Source organism: Pteronotus mesoamericanus, unplaced genomic scaffold (genome assembly GCF_021234165.1).
Source record: "Pteronotus mesoamericanus isolate MK-2021 breed Mesoamerican mustached bat unplaced genomic scaffold, CSHL_Meso_final contig_74, whole genome shotgun sequence".
NCBI classification, from domain to species: Eukaryota; Metazoa; Chordata; class Mammalia; order Chiroptera; family Mormoopidae; genus Pteronotus; species Pteronotus mesoamericanus.
Window position 1 is genome coordinate 25,222,678 of NW_026555247.1, and position 23,570 is coordinate 25,246,247.

Consider the following 23,570-nt stretch of genomic DNA (forward strand, 5'->3'; position numbering starts at 1 on the left):
TTGAATATAATTAAGTACAAAGCAGGAAACACATAAACATCTGGACTTTATGCTACAGGAGAATTTATGAGAGTCTGTACTAAAGGGGGACAAAGATAGAATTTATGTTGACACACACTCACCCATCTAAAATTAGACTTTCATAGGCAGCTTTCTTGTCACACACAGGACAAATCCAGGTGGGCTTCTTCTCATTCATTTGCAAATAAAGAGCAGCATCAAAACATTGTAGATGTGTACAAGTCACTGCTCGGCACGGGATTGTCAGCCTCATTTTCCCTAACTACAGGCAGGAAAGAACACATGGGAAACCATTTCAGAAAGGAAAACAAAACCTCAAAGGGAAGAGTCAGTCAAAAAAGTCTGAAGAAGTCATACAAGAAGATCAAAATGAAAAAAATTCAAACCAGAATTTATTTCCATCAAGATTATTGTATATTTTATTAGTATTCACTGGTTGCCCTGTAATTTTTAAAGGATAATTTCACTTTTTTGAAAATAGGTAACAAGTAAATTCACAGGGAGGAAAAGATCTATATACAAGGAAAACATGTTTCTTACTTGTTCTCCTATTTAGAAAAGAGAACCACTGCGATCCATCTCTTTCATAGATATTCTACCCATAATCAAGCGTGTGTTTTAAAAAACATTTTCACACGAATGGCAGCATGTAACACACATAATTCTGAACCTTTCATCAATATAACTTGGTATTTGTTTCACATATATCAGTACAAAAAAAGCTACTACCATATGAAGATACAATAACTGATATGAAGTATATGCTATGAAAGACCAGAACATATGCTTGAAGCCTTGCACAAAGCTTACGAGCACAGAAGGCCCTGGGCCCTGACACACGTCCTATGGGGCCTCTGCACCCGCCTCCGGGCATTAATGTCATCCCTTGTGGCAACTATACCTTTCTGGGTTTTACAACTATAGGTTCTCAGTTTCTAAGGAATCCCAATTTCATGTAATTCTATCCCTTTTCAACAAAGATAACTTAGTTTAAGTTAATGATTAAAGAAAAAAAAGCTTTGGAAGAAAGATATATGCAAACATTGTTTTTCAGGATGGTCAAAAGGTGGACTTATAATCAGGTATTTTTATGTTGGCCAATGGGGCAATATGGTATATTGTTAAGAGAACTGGAATGTTGCCAGAAGACCAAAATTTTTATCCTTGTTCTACTAGTTATTACTGTGCAATTTGGGTTAGCGAATCTTTTAGTGGCAGTTTCCTCATCTGCAAAATGAAAACAACTCCCATACAGGTTTTGCTAAAGCAGTTAAATAGAAGCACCTTATAGGAACTTGACGAATTATTCCTTTCTCTTTCTCTCTGAAACAATTCTTTCTCCAATTAAAAAAAATGTACAGGGTGGGGCAAAAGTAGGTTTACAGTTGTTTGTACGGAAAATAATACATTAATAATAAAAGAATAAACTCTGTGTTTCGCATACTCACAACTATAAACGTACTTTTGCCCCGACCCTGTACATCTCTCACAATGGCGACTGGTCACCAAATGCCGCCCCACTACATTATAAATTCCTGATTCCAGATAAAGTTCCTTTCATATAGAAGGGTCTCCTCCAACAGTACTGATTTTAAAGAAGTCCTCATCCACTATTCCTGACCTTTCCCATCTCTCCTTTCATAATCCAATAGCGCAACTATATGTGGTAAGTACAGTTTTCTGCCTTTTCATGTGAGTTGGTTTTCTCTCTCAAACAGACTATTAACTTTCTAAAAACTTTTAATCAAGTCTTCAGTATTTTCTCCCTCAATTAGCTCAGTACCAAGCACATAGGAGGGCCTAAACTGCTGACTGATTCTACCCATAGTCTCTATGTTAGGAGATATAAAATAAAAATTATTGTGCAACTTAGAAGTACATTACAAATGATTAAGACATCTATTGTCCTGACTGATGTGGCTCACTGGGTTGGGTATCATCCTGCAAACCAAAAAGTCACTTGCCAGTTCGGTTCAATTCCCTGGCCAGGGCACATACCTGGGTTGTGGGCCAGGTCCCCAGGCATCCAATCAATGTTTCTTTCATACATGAATGTTTCTCTCCCTCTTCCACCCTCCCTTCCCCTTTCTTTAAAAATAAATAAATAAAATCTTAAAAAGAAAAAAAATCTCACACATTCTACCTCATTAAAGCAGAACCATCAATTAACATTTTATAAGGTCATAGCAATTTTATTTTGATAAAATGAGCAACTTTCTCTATATGCTTATTATTAGCTGCGGATTATCTACAGCGCTAACTGTAACAGATTGTTCTCAGTGTAAAGCTCTCTTCCCTCTTCAATATTACTGGGTTGGCCAAAAAGTCTGTTTAGTTTTTTCTATAAAATAAAAGACACATTTTTAATTTTCACTAATAACTTTATTGATTTGGAGATTCTGAATATGTCAGCCATCTCCCCCATGGTCTATAATGTTGATGGCTCTCAATTAATGTCTCAATTTGATCGCTATCAACTTCAACTGGTCTGCTCAACCATGGAGAAATCATCCAGTGAGAAATCTCCAGCAGGAAACTTTGCAGACCACTTTTGACATGCTTGATCAGCCACAGCACCTTCTCCATACAATGCACAAATCTTTCTTTGTGTTTCAGTTGCATTTTTACCTTTCTTCAAATTATAAAGCATAACATGCCAAAAATGTTGTGTATTTTCTTCTGTCAATATTAATATGGCTACACAAAAATTCACCAATTTTGGTAAGTTTTTAAAAAAAGCACACTGATATGACAGCTGTCACAACACAATCTAACAAAATTGTTTCAAATGATGTTAAAGACAACTAAGTGTTACTAGAACCATCTTATTAGAAAAAAACAAACAAATTTTTGGCCAACCCAATAATATCCTTTCAGGACTCCTCTTGGTTATTAGTCTGAGGAATGTCTGCATACTCTGGAATTATAATGTTTAATCGTGAAGATTCCTGAGTGGAAAAATGACAAAAGTAAAGAATTCTACCAGTCATTACCACACTTACTTTTAAAAGAAAAGTATCAAGTTATAAAAATTAAAGCACCCTACAATGCTTTGTTGCTCTACTTACAGGGCACATCAAGGATACCCGAAGGCTAGTTGTAGCAATTTCACTATCAGGATCAGCAGTAAGTTTTTCTTTAACTTTAAAAAGAAGGAAAAATAATAATAAACATTTTAAAAATTGTGATGTATGTACAGAATTATAGAAATATCTATCATCTTATTTAAAGTTTCTCAAACACTTTGAATAGTCAAGAAATTTAAAAAAATAAAACAAATAACCAAAATATTAAGTATCAATGTAATAAAAACACAATCATACTTCCACTATTAGGTTAAAGAATTCCAAACCTGCAAAACTCTATACCACAAGTTTAATTGAAATTTTAAATAAAATTGCAGGTAAGAAGAGTTTCAAAACAGAAAGCTATTTAAGATTTAAGAACAAAACAATTAGGAAAAGAACTTGGAAAGCACCAGTTACTCTAAGCTTCAATGCTGTTTTAACACAATTCCATGACCATTTTTATTAGGGAGTATTGGTTGGTTCCAACAATTACTGAATTTGTAAACAGAAAGGTAAAATATTCTTATACTTCCCTTTTGACAACTGAAAAATACTACAGATATGATAATGTGCCTGCAATTTCATTCATGAGGTAATGTATACCAGTTACTGCATATAGAAACAAGTAAGTATATGCACTGCCTTCAGATGCCTAGTTCTCAAAACTATTACAGGGAGAAAGGGACTGGACTGGATACAGTGGAACTGGATGGGGCAAGAAAAACTAGGAGCGAGCTTCCCTAACTTCCAGAGCTTCCAGGTCTAGGCAAGATGATCAGTATTGTGCTATCTGAGAGATGAGAAATGGTCTTAGTTAAGTAAAACAAAATACCATTTCAAAAGCTCTACTTGGCTCCCTTTTCAATCTTTTCTCCTTTCTGGTTCATTCAGTGATTTGGGAGGTAATCAGGGGAAAAATAGTCTCTTTCCCAGAAACATGTCTTGTTCAACTAAATAAAGTTACTGAATTATTTACAGTTTGGGTTGGACTTTTTTCTCTACCTATTATTATATATTATAAAAGAACAAAATAAAACACCTCAGAAGGCAAATATAATTGTCAGTTAATATCAACCTTTAGCAAAAAAAAAAAAAAAAAGCTTTTCATTATTTAGAATTTTTTAAAATGTACATTCCATTCAACATTGGAGGTTTTCAAATGTTGCATTCCTACTCTCAAGCCAACACATACATCAACACTACCATAAACCTGATGCTTATTTAATTAAGTTTTCATGAGAAGGCCCAAAATCAGACTAGCTGGGTTCTGAAAGTGATCCTCTTGGGAGTAGTTTCTAAGAGAAGGGTTTTTCCAATGTATAGGGCTGTGTTCTTAGAATACTTTTAATTCAATATTCATTTTAGGTTTCTAATAATTTTTCCTATATTATTCCTATATTGATATATATGTGAGGCTCCCCCCCGCCCCCGCCCCATTAAAGCATCTCATATGCTCAATCTTACAAACATTACTTACTTAGTGCTCTGGAATGATCAGGGTTTCTAATACCTTTCATTTTTAATCTCTGTAATAACATGGCTGATGTGAGCTGTCGTACAAGATATACAGACATGGAGTAATTCTACAAAGAAAGATAATCTGTATTAAAGACGGAGATAATAGTCTCTTTATTTACATAAAATACTTGTCTAAGAACTTCTGGTTTCTAAAAATAACATTCAAAGTAAGTTTGACAAGGTCAATGACTGCTAAGGGAACAAAATCAACACAGCTCCTTTAAGAAAGATAAAAGCTCAATCATATTAAAGGTATTTCTCAGTCACTTATCACTTTAAAACATCCATGTGAAAGATAACATAGCTTACATCAGTTGCTTTCAAACTGTTTCTAATTAAGCAAAACTGGTACCTTAGGGACCATCATGGTATGAATGAGAATGTACCTACCCCTCCCATGCCAACTTCTGATTAAACTGTTTTTATGTGATGAGCTTTCACAATATTTTCATTGACAAATAGGTTCTACTGTAGAAAGTTCAAACATCAGTGGTCTGAATTAACAATTCAAATCTAGAGTTTCAAAGTTCTAATTCTGGCGTAAGAGACCACTTGCTTCATGGCCTTCAGCAATCACTTAAATAAACCCCAAATCAACTTTTTTCCGAGAGAAACTGAGAAATTGACTCTGTTTTGACATGGACATTTTACTAGGAAAGGAGCACCTAGTGGAGTATGTAAGACATGAGAAAAAATGATAAAAATTAAAAAGACAAGGCCATAATGCCATAGCATCCAGGGTTCCATACCTCTTAGATCTGACAAAAGGAACCTTCATTAGCTATTTATAGAGCTATAAAGGAGTGAAGTATAATTTTATTACCAAAATGCTAAAATCTTACCATTACATTAAACATACAAATCCAATCAATTCAACAATAAGCAGACCCTGGCTGGGTAGCTCAGTTGGTTAGAGCATTGTCCCCATACATGAAGGTTGTGGGTTTGATCCCCAGCCAGGGCACACACAAGTATCAACCAATGAATGTATAAATAACTGGAATAACAAATTGATGTTTCTCTCTCTCTCTAAAAATCAATAAATTTTAAAAAATTCAAAGTGGGGAAGGATTGAGGGTGGAAGGTGAGGGTGGGCGGGGCAAGGGAAAGTGGTGGCACGAAAATGGAGACAAATGTATTTGAACAATTAAAAAAATTTTTCTAATATTTTTAAAAACTCTACAATAAACAAAATACTTTTAGTAGTTGCCAAACGAATTATTTTAAATATTATTTTTAATGTCCTGAAACAGTTTTTTAAAACATCTGAATACCCAAATTAGTGTGCGAATTTTAAGTCAATTAATTATTTTAATTACAAGGTAAAATACTATTCCCATTACGTGGCAAAAAGAAAAAAGCTACCAGCTCTTCAATGTCTACAATTACTTATTCAAAACTCAGAAAGTTAATAATCATTTCAAAAAAATAAATTGTTCTGTTCAAATTCCTCTAAGCTTTAAAGCATCAATCCTTGCTCATTTAATGTCCCTTACCTTTGTATACAAAACCCATTCTCAAGATTTTACTTATTCTTTATAGCAAATAAGCCTCATGGAATTGAGCTACTTTGCCAAAATCAAACAATGACCAACTTGGCACTAAGCCAAGATTTTCTGAACCTTTATCCAATGCTTTACCACTGCACATTCAGTTCATGCAAATGAAAAATATTAGAAATCAGTGCCCTATGATAATACTGGTAAGTTACAGTAAAAATTCAGAAATGAGAGCTCAAAAGAACGATCATTAAAAAGACAGTAATATCTTTATAGTCCAAGAATTAATATAAAAATGCTGTTCTTTATGTCTAGCTCTGCAATGACCTTGGTTATAAAACCAAAAAATTTTTGCTACAAACATGACTCAACTTCTCTACCCATAAAATGGAAAATGGTATCCTTTTCCCTTATAAAATAGCAATATTCAAGTTTATGTTCAGAAATGAGCTGAAATTTTTTGTTATTCTGTTATTTTAGTTATATGAACAAGCAGATCTTTTTTTTCTTTTTGGTTCTTTTTGTTTTTTATATAATCTTTATAGTATTTTTTTCCACTACCATTAGTTCCCTTATACCCCTTTCCCCCAGCAAATGAACAAGTAGTTCTAATACAAAAATCCCTTGTTGCAGGAATCAGTACCTCATAACTGAGATAATGCATTTTAAGACTAAGAATCAGCAGAAAACCAGTTCATCAACCTAAAGGTATAGAGGAAATGAAATAATTCTAAGTAAATATTTTCATGAGATGCCCACATGTTGTATTGGCTGAGGTATTGGCTGTTTATATAAAGGCTGGAACAGATTACTTCTCATGACAACATGAGTAAACGTGACTATTTTCCCAAAAGCTAAATAAAGCTTTTTTTCTCTTCATAAATATGTAATATCACCCCTAAGTTTCCAGCTTCTTAACACAGTATTTAAATACAATTATGATTAAACCATTCATTACCTTAAGCAATATTATAATTATACTTATTTCCCAAGAAAGCCAAGAGATGACAGTCAGGAAACCTTAAAGTTTTTAACCTTAAGAATAACTACACCTCTACCTCTGAATTGGAAATTATTGCTTTTTAGAAATTCCAGTCAGAAAATGAATAAGCTGGAGCTAGTAGCATAAGAAAACACAAAATAAATCGGCTCCTAGTGGGATTGGTTTCATGCTGCCCAGAGGAGAGAATCTTTACCTTTCCAATTTCTGATGCCCAGGAAATAGAAATCTGATTTGGCACAGCTGAAGATAACCTAACTAAAGACGTAATATTCAAAGGGCGTCCAGGGCGCTTCTGTTCAATCCCATTTTTGGGTGGTGGTGCATAGCCCTATAACCATAAGAAAGAAATTAAATTTAATTCTCTGTAGGCAATTAAGTATTTTCTCCAAGATAGATACAGGATGATCTTGCCTAATTTCAGTTACACTGATTATTTTTATTTTATACTGGAAATCACAGAGTCTCACTCAAAGGTCATCAATCCAAAAGAGGAAAATGACCTTTTTAAAACATTATTAAAATATTTCACAAGGTCAGAAAAGTACCCACCCCCACCCCCAAAATCCATGTTCCACCATTAAAATTAAAGATGCTGACATTTTGTCAAGATGGGCTATGAATCTTTTTTTTCTCTTTACAAACGATAAAGCTGCGCCTCTTTGTTCTGCCTCATCTTAGGAACTTCCATTTAAAATGCATTCAAATACTGGGGTTTGGGAAGAGGAATTTCAAAGGAATTATTAAAATCTTGTGAGTGATGCCCTGGCCAGCATGGCTCAGTTGGCTGGAGTGTCGTCTTGTAAACTTAAGGGTCACAGGTTCGATTCCCAGTCACAGCATGTGCCTAGGCTGTGGTTTTGATCCCCGGTCAGGGCACCTATGAGAGGCAACTGACTGATGTTTCTCTCCTTCTCTCTCTCCCCTTCCCTTCCCTTCTCTCTAAAATCAATAAGCATGTCCTTGGGTGAGAAATAAAAAAATTCTTAGTAATAATTGGTATTCAATTAACTTGATTGCTATAATACTGCTATTTATGCTTTATCCTTTTATAATCATTAAGGATTTGCTTTAAACAGCAAATGTACTCACTTTTGATTTATAGTACATCCAATTTTCAATTACCACCAGACTTTTCAGTATGTGATTTTCAAAACCAAAATAATGTACTTTTTAGAAAATTTAAATTCTAAGATGCAAAAATATCTACGTATTGAAAAGCAGGTATCATATTTTACTAAATAAGATGCTACTGATGTAATTTAACTGTGCACCAATGAGAAGGAAAAAACACTAATTTAATGATACAACTGAGTGTATCATTACTTATTTCTGCATAGATAGCAAGGAAATATAAACGGAATGAAAATATATTGAATCTTTTGTATATCCATAAGAATCTTCCAAATTACTTTTCATTTAGCCATCAGTGGATATGTTTCCACACAGTACTCTCCTATATGCTACCACAAGCTCTGGAAATAAAAGTATTCTATATATTTTATTTCAATATAAAATTATACTCTACCTCCACCAACATCTCTCAGATTTCCTTGCAAGTCACTGACACTGTTTCATTAACTGCATGTGTTAATGCAGATACACTCTGGATCTTTGAGAACATACCAATCCATGGTTTCCCAACAACACCCTGGATTCATGAAACTTCCCTAAAATGTACTTAAATCATTTCTTGACTGAAAAACTGAGGGAGTGCAGCTAAACAGTTATACCATGGAAGTAACATCAAGGTTGTACAAGTGCAGGCAATGACAGCACATTACAGCTGCCACCTGGTCATCAGCAACTGTTAACTCTGGATTTAGGTATGTTAAAAATATGCACCTTAGAAAAAAATGAAATATCATGTTGGTGGTATTACACAGCAGGGCTAAAGAATATATTCTATCACAAGTGAGAACGTTCTTCACTGCTTCACAGGAGATAGGATAGTAATCACTAAGTGAAAATTTACATGATAACTTGTAATCTACAACTTTGCGAAAATACTTTAAATATCATTAAAAACAGTTTGTGAGGGGGAATAGAAGACAAAGAAAAGAACTCAACTTCCATTAGACCATGGAAAAGGGAAATGTGTGTGGAGGAGGGTTATGCTCATCTAAGGTTTTTCAAGAAAATAAAACAAATCATTTAAAAAGTCCTCTTACAAAGGCTCTAGAAAACAGTTGAATGAGCAACAGGTAGGGGGAATATCAACACCAAAGTCTGGGTAAATTTTAATAAAGCCTTTGTTTTACCTTAATTTGGCCTGAAAGATAATTCTGTCTTCCAGTATGTCCACTGGTAGGTTAACCAAATGAAAACAATGGCACAGGGTGTGCCAAGAGGGTAAAAACTCATGAACGAGCTTAAACAGTGAACTCTGAAAACTGGAATTTGAGACAGCAAGCAACAATGTTTGACAGAGAAAGAGCACAACAATAGGAGGCAGGAGAATAACAACAACTATAAGAATGAGGTGTTAGTAGATTCAAAGTCAAGTATGGTACTACTCTTAATCATCTCGAGTATTTCTTTAAATTGTTGACACTATTATAGACACCCCCCTCTTCCTCCCTTTCCCCCGCTCCAGCCTTCACCACATTATCATCTGTGTCCATGGGCTGTGCATATATGTTCTTTGGCTAATCTCTTCCAGCACTCCCCCTCCATTCTAAGATCTTTCAGTCTCTTCCATGCATCCATGCCTCTGATTTTACATTGTTCATTGGTTCATTCTGTTCCTTAGATTCCACATATGTATGAGATCATATGGTATTTGTCTTTCTCTGACTGGCTTATTTCACTTAGCATAATAATCTCCAGGTCCATCCATGCTGTCACAAAGGGCTTAAGAGTTCCTTCTTTTTGAACTAATTCTCTATCCCACTTGACTAGTTTGATTTCATTGGTAATTCTGAGTTATCTGTCAACTTGTATGCTCCCTCTGATTATCTGCATCACTCCCATTACCTAGTTATTAAGCATAGGACAGAGTTGGAATTTCGTAAAATATAAATATTTAACCACACGTTTCTAACAATTTTCCGTATCTTAAACGAAAATAAAATGAAGTACATTTGACAGGGGGTCTCTGGAGCAAATACAAAAGCCTTCTAACTAAAGGCACCTGAAGAGCCAGTGAAACAAAGATACATTCAAAGCTTTTCTGTTACACTCAAAAAAGCTATGACACCATCCTATCTTACTTGTAAATTTGACAAAAGTGACCACTACTACTTTAATACTACCAACACAGATTCACTTTTTTACCTTGTATTATAAAAACTTTCATATATAACAGTAGAGAGAACATTAAGTACCCACCGAGCTTCAATAATTATCAACCTGCTAATAATTGTGTTTTGTTCACTTCTGGCCCCACCATCAGCTCACACCAAAACACACACCTCACATATATACACTTTTAGTTTTGCTCCTGAGTACTTAAGTGCCAATTCTAGACATGCCATTTGACCCACAGATACCTTTATAGCATCTTTATTAGTACCTTTAAAAAAAAACAAACACAACCTTACAAAATTAACTGTAATTTTAAAAAATTTTCTAATTTACAGTTTATATTCCAATTTACCAACTGCCTCAGAGATGTCTTTTATCTTTTCACTACTGAAAATTTCCAACATACACAAAAAGAGAGAAAAGCATAATGAGCTCCCATATACCCAATCAATAATTTATTTACTCATAATTAGTCTTTACCTATCCTACCCCACCCTCAAGGTGAATAAAAAGCAACTTACAGGCAAAGGAAAAAGTTTCCCATTTACTTTTATACATAGACTATTGGGATAGTTATCTTCTTGAGGGCAACTTGTCTCTGCCAAGCAAAGTCTGCATTGAAGAAGAAAGAAAATATTCTTAAGTAGTATACACAAACATGCTTACACATTTACAAATTCCTGACAGTATGCACATAGTTATTAGCAAGTGTTATTAAAGCAACTGAAAATTTCAAACTCACCTCAGCTGAACTTGAACTGTATAATCCCTCCTACCACCTGGCAAAAAATCCCTGTTGAAAAGAGAAAGAATTTGGGTTAAGAAAGCACAATGAAAACTCAGTCACATTCCCGCCAGAAAAAAAGAAAGAAAAAACAAAAAACCAACATTAGTATTTTGATTCTCGTTTTTTAAAAGATGAACACTAGCATACCAATAGTACAAGACTTAAGTAAGACACTGTAGTGATGATAACCTTCATTTACTTAACCTTTAATCAAATCTTTATGGTAATTTTAGGGTATTTTTCACTTCACAGAAACTTTTACAATGCAGTATGTATCTCAACAGCAACAGTATTGGTAAACATAAAAAGGCACCCTCAAGGTTCTAAAAGAGGTTAATAAATTAGCTTGCTTATAGTGGTTCTTAACCTTAGCTAACAATTCTAATCACTTGCTCATTTTTTTTAATTTTTATTTTTAATATAAAGGCCCACTCACTAGACAGTCTTACTGGGCTGGGGGACAGTCTGAGCATTAGTAGTTTTTACAGGCACTCAGGTGAATCTAATATAGAACCAGGATAAAGAACTGGTGCTTCCAGTCTCAGTATCTCTACACCAGCAGTTTTCAACTGGGTGCCATAAGAAATTTTAAAACATGCAACACCTGACTGTTTAGTCAGACGCACTGATCTCTTTTCCCTTAGACTGTCAAATTAAAAAATGACAACAGCCACAATAGCCATCCAGTGTGAATGCCTGTCTTTAACCATAAATATATAGGTCATGAAATAAGAGTTGCATCTTACTGGTCATGTTGAATAAGAAGGTTGCATGTAATTGGTTAATTTTTGGTGCCAGAAAACCTTATATACAAGTACAGGCATCTGATGTTTTCAAAAGTCACTTTGGACCAAAAAAAGTACGTAATATATTATTTTTTGTAAATCAATCAAAATTATACCTACCTTTTTTTGGGTCAGATTGGCAAAAATATATTTTTTGGTGTGCTGCAGAATTTTAGTAATTAGTTTGTGTGCCATGAGATGAAAAAGGTTGAAAACTGCTACTCTATACCATGGCAAGTTGATAATTACATACCCAATTAAGGATACAGAACCTCTTAGAATTTCTACATGAGAACCTAATAGAGTCCCACATAAAATATCTTTGGTAGTGACACCTTCTAAATCCTTGCCACTCAAAATGAAATCCCCAGTGGAGCACTATTACTGTTTGGGAGCTTGCTAGAAATGGAGAATCTCAGGCCCCACTCCAGACCTCCAAAATAAAAATCTGCATTTTAACAAGAGCCCCAAGTGGCATGTATGAACCATTTAAGAAACATTGTCCTTAGCCATTATCATAAATCTTGGACTTTGTCAGAGAGCTTATCTTTAGAGATTAGTCCTTTCTTCATTCAGAGTACATTTAGCCCTCATCTTGCTCTAACTGGACCATTCTTCTCACTGTTTCCAGTTCTCTACGTTCACCAGAAGGCAGTAAAGCACAACAGGGACCAGCTTGAGTTCCACTGTCTCACACTGTGTGACCTTGGGCAGATTAACCTTTCTTTCTTTCTTTAAAAAAAAAAAAACACAACAATACTGATTTTTAGAGAGAGGGCACAGGTGAGAGGAAGAGAAGGAGAGAAACATCGAAGGGAGCAAGAAATATCAATCAGGTGCCTCTTGTAGGCACCCTGACCAGGCACTGAACCTGCAATCTAGGAAGGTGCCCTGACTAAGAAACAGACGACCTTTTGCTTTGCGGGACAATGCCCAGCCAACTGCACCACACTGGTCAGGGCTACTTAACCTTTCTGTTCCTCAGTTTTTACATCTGTTAAAGATGGAAAATTACTGCACCTACCTCATGAAGTTGCGATGATTAAATGTGTTAATAATCCACATAAAGTGCCTAAATATAAGAAGTGCTCAGCCTGTGTGAGCAGATGGCTCCTATCATTAACTCTGCTCTCTCTGTTTCCCTTGCCAGAGGTAGTCTCCACCCCTCTAAAACATCTATTCGAAACATCCCAATATCCTAGACAATACAGAGCTCTTGTCAGTAAACCCATTCTCATTCCACTCATTCAATTCAAGGAACATTTTAGACTGGGTGCTGGAACTACAAAGGTAAGACATTTTTGGTTTTGTGTCAGAAGTCTTATGTTGCCAGTAGTTAACAGATACACAGAACTAAAGTAAGATGTGCTAAGTACAACCAGAAATAATGAAAAATAAGTGCTGTAGAAAAAGAAAAATTTCATTGTCTCAAAAGTTCAAGGCAGTTATCACAATGTTCAGAAAATTAGAAAACAGGATTTGTACAGCAGTAGTTCCTTATTCCTACTTAAAAGTAGACACACACTTTCAATACTAACAGTGGCTTCACTAGTGCAGTGATTCTCATCCAAAGGCAAGGCTGAGGATCAACCAGAACTACACAGCAAAATCTCGGTAGGTTAGGGAACATAATTTGAAAAAAGAGAAATGGCAAAAAGAGGAACACATATAGAGAGAGAAGGAAGCATATTATAAATGGTTTTTAGTAGCTCATTAAGGATTTATACTTTGTTCTAGTAAGAGAAATTAACATAAAGTGGGCAATGGGCTAAGTATCTTCACAAACACTACTGAGTAATGACTACGCAACTTCTGACATTCATTTTCTGCCAGTTTCACAATTGTGGGAACTTTCACATGTTGATCTCATTTATCACATATAAAGTAAGCATTTACTATATGACAGGCACTGTGACAGGCTTTTGGAATATAAATATAACTAAGAGATGTTGCTTTCATTAAGTTTGTAAATGCAAGTAGTCAAATAAATGCAACGGTGTTTTCACTTAATACAGTACACAGTACAATGAGAGACAAAGGATGTGTTTGGGGAAATTGGGAAAGGTATCCATCCCAGAAGAGGTAAGACTGAAATTGGCCCTTAAAGCAGAGTAGGAAGGAAGAGAATATGCAAACAGCTGTGAAAGCCTAGTCAGAGTACAGGCTGCTAGAGAAGAGTGACTGGGGATGAGATGATAGAGAAGATGAGTAAATGCAAGATGGTGAAGAAATTGCCAAGTAATGAAGTGTGGACTTCATGAGAAATCACCAGAGGTTTTAAGCACAAAAGAGAAAAAATACTGAATAAGCTTTAGAAAAATCACATGGTCACCTGGGTGAGTTACGAGAGCATTACAATTGTATAGGCAAAAGATGAGGGCTTGAAAGCTCAGAAGTATCACTGAATGATACTTAGATATAGTAAATAATACAACTCAATGAATGACTGACTAGATACAAGAAAGTAAAATAAGGGAAATGGAGCATTTAGGAGCATCAGGTTTTGGAATGGTGCCACTGGACTGATGGTGATGCTACTCACCAGGATAAGAGATAGAGCAAGTTATGACATTCAATAAGTTGAGTGAGGTGGTGATTATTTTTCCAATTTTATATACAAGGTAAATAAAATTCAATGGGCTTACCCAGGGGCACACAGACCTAAGTGGTTGACTGAGAATTCACATTCTAGTTGGTATTAACTCTAAAGACCATGCCAGCTACCTCAAAGGTAGAGTTAAGTTTTACATTTAGAGTTGTGTTGTTTCAAATAAAACGATCAATGGAGTACAGCGAATTTACCTAAGTGGTAGATGAAGTGTGGGCTAATACAAAGAGGCCTCTGTCCAGGCAGATCCCATGCCATCAGTGAAACAGGCAATAGGAGAAATATCCCAAGCAAACATCTCCTTGAGGCAGTTTATTTTTCAACTGTGCACCCCTAATGCCTGGAACATTGTCTGGGCTATAGTAGACAGTAAATCAATATATGCTGTGAGACTACATGATAAATGGAAGAACAAAAGACAAACAAGCAAGTTTGGAAAGAAAGCAAGCACAATTCTGAATGTGCTTTGTTTGATGTGCCTGTGAGAAACCGGAGTACAGGGAGTGAGAAAGGTCTCCAGGGCGAGGTGCTGGGGGTTTTGCATACTCAGACACATTCAGAGTAGGGAAAAGAGAATCGCAAGAGAAGTCAGTGTGAGAGACTAAGATAGCATGATTAGAGGCAACGGAACCAAGTTGGGACGGGGTGGGAGAGAAGGGTGCTGAAACCATAAACAAAGTTAAACTCACCGATCAATCTTCACAAGACGTAATAAAAAGAACAGAACCCAAACTTGAATGTATTCAAGCCTCTTATTTAGATTTTACTATCATTAGAGGCCAAGGGGGAGAGCTGGATGCCAAGGCAATGGAAACACCTGGGGAGCTTTAAAAACTACTGTTGTTTGGGTTCTGTTCTCAGAGATTCTAATTTAATTGGTATGAATAAAACATGGCTATTTGGAGTCTTAAAAGCTCCCTAGTTGATTCTAATATGCAGCAAAGTTTGAGAACCTCAGAAATATAAGTTAAATGACACCACAAGAAGCCCAGTCATCCAAATCCAGAATACATGATATGCTATAGAGTCAAATGAACCACTTTTGTTGTTGCTGTTGTTTTGTTTGCAAGAAAGTGGAATAGGAAATACTGTAAGACAGAAACCAGAGCTCCTCGAAGAAGTGATTAAATCCAGAACTAGGAAAGAGAAATTACAAGATAAACTGGGAACATCTTTGTTATGCCAAAAAGTGATTTAGTGCTCAAAAATGGATGGAGACATAGCAAAAGGGCACAGGACCTTGACTGGTGTGGATCAGTTGGTCAAATGTCATCTCACAGAGCAGAAGATCCCTGGTTTGATCCCAGGTCACGGCACATGCCTGGCACGTGGTTCAGTCCCAAGTTGGGGTGTGGAGGAGAGGCAACCCAAATGATGTTTCTCCCTCACACCCATGTTTCTCGCACTCCCTTTCTTCCTCTCTCTCTCAAATAAATAAATAAAGATAGATAGATATAGATAATTTTTTTAAGGGCATTGGAGTCAATCTGAAAGAATGCCTAATGGCCAAAGGTAGAACAACAACACAACAGAAGTTACTATAGCATTGAATTATAACCCTTAAAGTACCCAAGAGACCATATGGATACAATAAATAAATGGGGGAAAAGATACTGCTCTTCCATACAAAATAATACCCATGTGAAAAATATTAAGGACAATGAAAAAAATCACACCACTAGACCACAAGAGTGTTCAGATAAAGTAATTGCTAAAGACAACATCCACAAGGCAACACAAACTGGTAGGCAAAAATCAAAAAGAACCAGTATGTGCTTAGTCTCCAAGTATCTCCCCCAAGATATTTTTTAAGAACAAAGGAAAAAACCAGCAATTTTAAAGCACAAAAATCTTATCCAATACCTTATCCAAGTGATCAAGGTTAACATTACCAAAATAAGATGTATCAATATTATGTAGCCAAATTATGACACACTGAGAAGGGACTATAACTTGGGGTATTCCTCCAAAAATGCCTAATCTCAACCTAATCATGACAACAAGGCAGACAAACCCAAATTGAGGGACATCTACAAATACCTAACTAGCACTCTTTCAAAAGTATCAACAGTTATGGAAGACAAGGAAAAACTAAGAAACTGTCACAGATTGAAAGAGACAAAAATGGCACAATTAAATGTGATTTAGGATCTTGGATTAAATCCAAGAACAGAAATTCAATGGCAGAAAAACTGGTACAATTTGAATAAAGCGTGTTGTTTAGTTAACAGTATTATACCCAGGTTAATTTCTTGGTTTCAATAATTACAGTGTGGTTATGCAAAATGTTAACATCAAGGAAAGCTAAATGAAGAGTATATCTACAGTTTTTACAAGTTTTCTGTAAATTTATTATTACTTCAAAATAAAAAAATCTTGAAAGTCCAAAATAACACATGGTCATGTTTAAATACTGAAACAAGTCAGAAAACCTGAATATAGGTTACACACAGTTTTATATTAAGGAATTATTAATTTTTAGTGTGATTGTGTTAAAAATTAATCAGAGATGCATTTTAAGGTATTAATGGATGAAATTATATGTCTGTGATTTGCTTTAAAATATTTCAGGAAAAAATGAGGAGAGGTCAGACAGACAGACTACCAAAATGTTGATAATTACTGAAAGCACAGTAATGGGTACCAAACTTTTACTTCCACTTAGAAAGGTGTTTTACTATTTAATTAGACAACTCTGAAATGGCTGGGGTTTATATATATATGTGTATGTGTTTCATTTCTTTTTGGAGGGAGAATTGCAAATAGCCCTACTACTGTTAATTAAAAAAAAATTTTGGTGGTTAAATACAGATTAAAAATTTGATGTTAACCATTTTGAAGTATATGGTTCTGCACCATTAAGTACATTCATTATGGTGCAACCATCACTATCATCCATCTCCAAAACATGATTAAAATTGTAAGTTGAAATTTAAATTTTATTCATTCATTTCTTGATTAGTAAATACATCCACACAGATCAAAATCCAAAAACATGTTTTAAAAATGTATCCTTGAAATCTGTATCTTTAAATCTACTTACTGTAAATAATCTCCTTCCTTCAAAGGCCTACCCAACACTCTAATGAAGTTTTCCCAGACATCCCAAAGTTAGAAGTAATCTCCTCCTCCTGTAAATCAGCTCTCACTTTTCCTTACTGAATTAGCTCTTTTCATATGACACCTCATAATGCCAATGATCATTTTATGTACATAAGCTGGTTCACTAACAAGACTACAAGCAACTTGTAGAACGGGGTCATTTCATATAACATAGCTCTTTGTATCTAATAAAATACTTAGTGAATTCTGATTTCAAGCCAGGGGTTATCCCTGAATAACAAAACTTAAGGTTAATGATACGGTTTTGGACATAAATTATATTATTTAAGTTACTCTATTTACTTGTTTATTACTATCCCCAAGATTGAAAGTACTTCCAATTTACAGAAACTCACTCAATACCTTGCCCCTGATGGACATGAACTACATGAACCTACATTCATTTCACTTCTTTGGTAATTTCCTCCTCTAAATTTTCTCTTTTTTTCTGAAGCCCATATTATTTGAATACTGGATTTTTTGGATTAATACCTGTACTGGTTTTTTTGTTTGTTTTTTGTTTTGAATTTAATTTTAAGAGTGGGAGGAAGGGAGAGAGGAGAGAGACATCAATTTGTTGTTCCACTTATTTAGGCATTCATTGGTTGAATTTTGTATGTGCCCTGGCTGGGGATCAAACCCACCACCTTGGTGTATCGGGACAACACTCTTAACCAACTGACCTACCAAGAGCTAAGGAGAGAGGCTTCAGGAGAAAGCAAATCTGCCAATATCTTAACCTTAGTCTTTAAGCCTCCAAAAATGTGAGAAAATAAATTTCTGCTGTTTAAGCCACCCAGTTTGTGGTGCTCTGTTATGGCAGCTTTAGCAGACTAATACACCAATATTCACAGAGAAATATATTCCAAACATTCCTCTTACCTGGATATGCATATCTCTCTAACTTGTTGAGGTGTCAGAGCAAAAATAAAAAACTTCTCTTGAAATCGTTGAATACTGCTTTGAACTGAAAAGGGGGAAAAAGATAATATTAAAATAACAAATAGAAGGATATTAGCTCCTGCAACAACTATAGGTAGTTTATTTTAGCAATTACACTCCTAGAAATCATGTCAGAGATTGCCTCATATCCTCCCAGAACATATAAAAATGGACAGAGGGAAAGAGGCTGTTTATGATAGAGGCCTAAAAATGAAACAAAACTGTAAGTCATAAACATAACTATGCCGCATAAAATACAAGCACAGAACTGCAGTAGTGTCTCTACTTCTTCAATTCCTACTCACTCCTCAATTATTGTGCGGTTTCCACTTTCTACTTTCTATCACCAATGACTTTTTAACTGTCAAATTTAATAAACTATATTTGGAGATAAACACACTGCATTTTCAATCTTACTTAATGATAGGAGCACCCAGTCTCTCCAGCGAGAAACCCCAAACAGTCCAACACAGGTACAAATGGAGTCCCAGAAGGAGTAAATAGGGCTTAAAAAAAAAAAGAAAATTTTAAAAACTTGCAGAAATAATGGAAGAATATCCCCTAACTTTGGTAGAAGAGAATAAAGCCCTTACAGATCAAACTGTAAACAAAATAAATACAAAGAAAACTAGTCACATCAAAATCAAACTACTGAATATCAATGATGGTTATAAAATCCTGAAAGCAGTAGAGAAAAGACAAACCATACTTACAAGGGAACAATACAAATAAAGGCTGACCTCTCATCAGAAACAAGGTAGGCAAGAAATCATCTTCAAAGTGTAAGAAATTCTCAACTGAAAATTCAATACCCTTCAAAAACAGGGTAAAATAAGGACTTTTATATAAACAAAAGCGAAGACAATTTGTTGGAAACAGACATACACAAGAAATGTAAGAGGAAATTACCAGAATTTTAAAAAATGATACCAAATTCAAAACCAAATTTTCAGGAATGAAAACAACCACTAATAATATGTAAGTGGAAAAGGTACAATAATATGCTGGGGTTTTTTCCCTTATAGTTTCCTTAAAAACGTAACTTTGTAACTTTAAAGCACAAGTAATGGCATTGAAAGGTATGAGCAGCCCTGGCTGGTGTGGCTCAGTGGATTGAGTGCTGGCCTGCAAACCAAAGGGTCACCAGTTTAATTCCCAATCAGGGCACATGCTTAGGTTGCAGGCCAGGTCCGCAGTTGGGGATGTGCAAGAGGCAACCACACATTGATGCTTCTCTCCCTTTCTTTCTCTCTCTCCTCCCCTCTCTCTAAAAATAAACAAATCTTAAAAAAAAAAAAAAAAGGCAGAAAGGATAAAGATGTAACATTATCTACCCAACATGTGTAATTCTTGCTTCATTTTCATAAGTCTCATTATCATAAATCTCCAGAGGCAGATCCACTCTTACTGTATCCAAAATGCAAAGCTAGATGCAAGACCTTCAGTGAACTCACCAATGTAAATGCCAGTATCTGAGGCCCTGTCTACATGACTGAAGTCAGTCTACGCAGAAAATTACCCATAAATGCTTTTATGTTGACAGCAACAAATGAAAAGGAAAAAGACCATGACTCATAGACATGAATCAGATATGACTTTGTTCAAACCCTTTCCTTTTTCAACAATCCTTCAGATTCTATTATTCAAAGATGGCTACAGTATCTCCCACATCCTTCCAATAACGTAACCTTGATGCTCTTCCAATTAACTAGTGAAGTCTGTTATCACCTGAATAACAGTTTGTGACTGTTTCAACCAAAAATATATGGTATAAGTAATGCTATACAACTTGCAAGGCTAGATCATAAAAGCGTCATGCACTTCTTCCTTGCTCACTCTTGAAACCCAGCACTCAGGCTATAAAGAAATTCAAACTAGACCACATGTACGTATTCCAGACAACAGCCATGCTGAGTGCAAGTCAGTAGGTGCCAGAGACGCCAGACATGTTGAGTGAAGAGATCCCACCTTCTAGTCACGCCCAGCCTTTAAGTCTTCTCGGCTAAGATCGCAGACATCTTAGGAGAGAGACAAGCCAAAAAAGATGGCAGAACACAGGCAGAGAAACAGTTAACTATGTTAGTTGATAATACATGAGATTATGAGGTACTTTCCCATTCTGTTATAGTTAAATAATGTTTGAATTTTCAATTACTAGCTTAATGTACTTTTGTAATCTGAAAAGCACGATAAAGAAATTGCCAAGGAAGAAATTTTAAGAAATCAAAGACTCAAAGTACTTTGAAGGTATTTTACAACATACCAAGCACCTAGAGATAGCAACATACAGATACTTTACCACAGGAGAATATACATAATATACCATTATATAAATTTCAAAAGCAAAATAATTAAACATTAATATATACATATGTATGGTAAAACATGCAAAGGAGAGGAACACAAATTCAGGATAGTGATTTAACTAAGAAAAGGCAAGTATGTGGCTTCAAAAATTCTAACACTTTTTTTTTAAAAATGGGTAGTATTTTCACACGTTATTTAATGTTTTATATATATTCTTTTGTACAGGCTGAACATAGACCCATTTTTTAAATAGAAATAAAATTCCTGCCCCAGCCAGTGTAGCTCATCTCTCACACATCAGTTGTTTGGGAGTATCGCCTGTACACCAAAAGTTGGCAGGTTCAATCCCTGACCAGGGTGCATATGGGAGGCAACCAATTGATGTTCATCTCTCTCTAAAATCAATAAACATATTTTTAAAAAATAATAAAAACTTTAAAAAAAGGAAATAAAATTCCCAAAGGATTTCACCTTCAAAAAAATTACCTTAAGAAAAAAGAAAATTGAAAAGAAAAAGACTACCTGTGAGAGTACACCGGAAAAGCTATTTAAGAGGAGGACAGAGATTTGGGCCAGCTTGTTTTTAGATTAGGGATTCTCCACCTGTTACAGTATAACCATAGGTATAGAGAACCTCATTTAGTATTATGTATACTCAGGTTTTCTAGAGGCCAATCTGTCATTTTAAATGCTAAAATATTTTTATTTCAATAATTTTTAATAAAAATAATTCCAAACTGCAAAATATATCTTTTTCTTAAAAAAGTTTTAAATAACTTTTATTTATTTTAGAGAGAGGGGAAGAGAAGGAAAGAAACATCAGTGTGGGGCTGCCTCTCACGCACCCTCTACTAAGGACCTGGCCCACAACCCAGGCATGTGCCCTCACTGGGAATCGAACCTGAGACCCTTTAGTCCCCAGGCCGGAGCTCACTCCACTGAGCCACACCAGCCAGGGTAATATTATCTTCTTAAATAGAATATACCATGTTGGTTTGGGTTTTTTTTGTTTTTGGGGGGTTTTTTTGGTGAAGGGATGGTTAGCTTCAATATATGTGTCATGCTATAACAGCAATTATTTCAAACACTAAAGGGCTTTCGGTTTCAAAATCCTAATAGATTTAGGAATGATATTTTTGACCTCTTGTATTTGTTTTTTTCAACCATGGCTCTTCCAGTCTCTCCCATTCTGTCAGTTCCTACTCAACAATATGTTGATGACTTGGAAATCATCTAATCGATTGTATATAAAACAAAAAACACAAACTGGCTTGCAGGTATCAAAAATACATGCTTTGAAATTTGGATTTGATATCTCTTTTGACTCCTACAGATTATTATTTCTCAGTTCCCAAATGTAAGCAGGTTTCTCCATACCAGTGTCCAAAAAAATAAGTTTTCCCAGAATTAAAAAAAATTTTATTTATTTATTTTTAGGGAGAGGGAAGGAGGGAGAAAGAGGGCGAGAAACATCAATGTATGAGAGAAACATCAATTAACTGCCTCTTGCATGCATCTCCACAGGGGACCAAACCCACAAGCCAGGCATATGCCCTGACAGGAATCGAACCCACAACTTTTCACTTTGTGGGACAACACCCAAACCAACTGAGACACACGGGTCAGAGCTCCCAGAATTTTTTTAAGTATTTTCAACATCATAAAAACATATCATATTACATTGCCTTAGGCATGTGATACAAAAAATTTCAACTAAAGGTCATTACTGAAAAGTATTGTATTTTTTCAGATTTTATTTTGCAGACTATATGGTACTATGCTGATTTTTTAACTTTCTCAAATTCTAAAAGAGCATTTCTTAGATCACTGTTTTATCAATCACACATAGTAAGACTAAATACATTAAGAAAGTTCTTTTTTCTCATGTGTAGAAGGCAGAATAATGAAATGTTTAAGCCTCATTTTAAAACAAGAATCAGGCTATAATGTTTATAAAAACAGTGACAGATAAGTCTCCTGGAAAATATATATTTTTTAGCTCAGGAGTAAAAAGTTATTTTATAAGCTCTAAGGTTATATATATTCCTTACATTCTAATTATGTTGAAAAGACAGGTTTTCTACCTTCAACACAAAATACTTCTGGCATTATTTTATCTAAGCCAAATGAGATTAAAAAAAGTTTTATTTTAAAACTTATAAAAAGCCTACTACTTTTCTTTAACTTTATTGAAGTTCATAAAAGAGAAATTCTATGAAGAATACAGAAAAGCAAAAATATTTCTATTTCTGAACAAAGCAGGGAAGAAAGGAAATAAAAGCAGCAAGTTCCCCCAGAGTTCACCCCTCGGTGCACCACAGAGGCTGAGAAGCAGAGAAGACACACTGCTGCATCTTCTGTCTCCAGTCTTTTCTTCCAGGCATTCAGCCCTGTCTCGGAAACCCCTTCCACTGTAACCATGACCCCACAGGCCCTCATCTTCTCAGTCCCCCACCTTGACCATACTCCAGAGGAGTCCCATGAGGTGGGATCAGCCAAGCAGGTCACTAGTCTAAATCTTTCTCAAAATATACACAGAAAAATAAATTTGCCCCCCGGCTGGTGTGGCTCAGAGGACTGAGTGCTGGTCTGAAAACCTAAAGGTCACTGATTCAATTCCCAGTCCGGGCACATGCCTGGGTTGCAAGTCCAGGTCCCCAGGGGGCGGTGTGTGAGAGGCAGGTGCA

At 35.4% G+C, this 23,570-nt stretch overlaps 1 protein-coding gene across 6 annotated transcripts in view; it reads right to left on the reverse strand.

The window, feature by feature from the left end:
• PIAS2 (protein inhibitor of activated STAT 2) overlaps window positions 1-23,570 on the reverse strand; it is a 75,451-nt gene that overhangs the window by 23,978 nt on the left and 27,903 nt on the right. For all 6 annotated transcript variants that reach the window (XM_054583600.1, XM_054583598.1, XM_054583595.1 and 3 more), the window contains exons 3-9: window positions 18,517-18,601; window positions 11,095-11,145; window positions 10,874-10,964; window positions 7,303-7,437; window positions 4,567-4,672; window positions 3,090-3,163; window positions 123-283 (exon numbers count right to left, since the gene is read on the reverse strand). In XM_054583600.1, coding sequence (XP_054439575.1) covers window positions 123-283; window positions 3,090-3,163; window positions 4,567-4,672; window positions 7,303-7,437; window positions 10,874-10,964; window positions 11,095-11,145; window positions 18,517-18,601 — 703 coding nt within the window. The remainder of the gene's footprint in view (window positions 1-122; window positions 284-3,089; window positions 3,164-4,566; window positions 4,673-7,302; window positions 7,438-10,873; window positions 10,965-11,094; window positions 11,146-18,516; window positions 18,602-23,570) is intronic.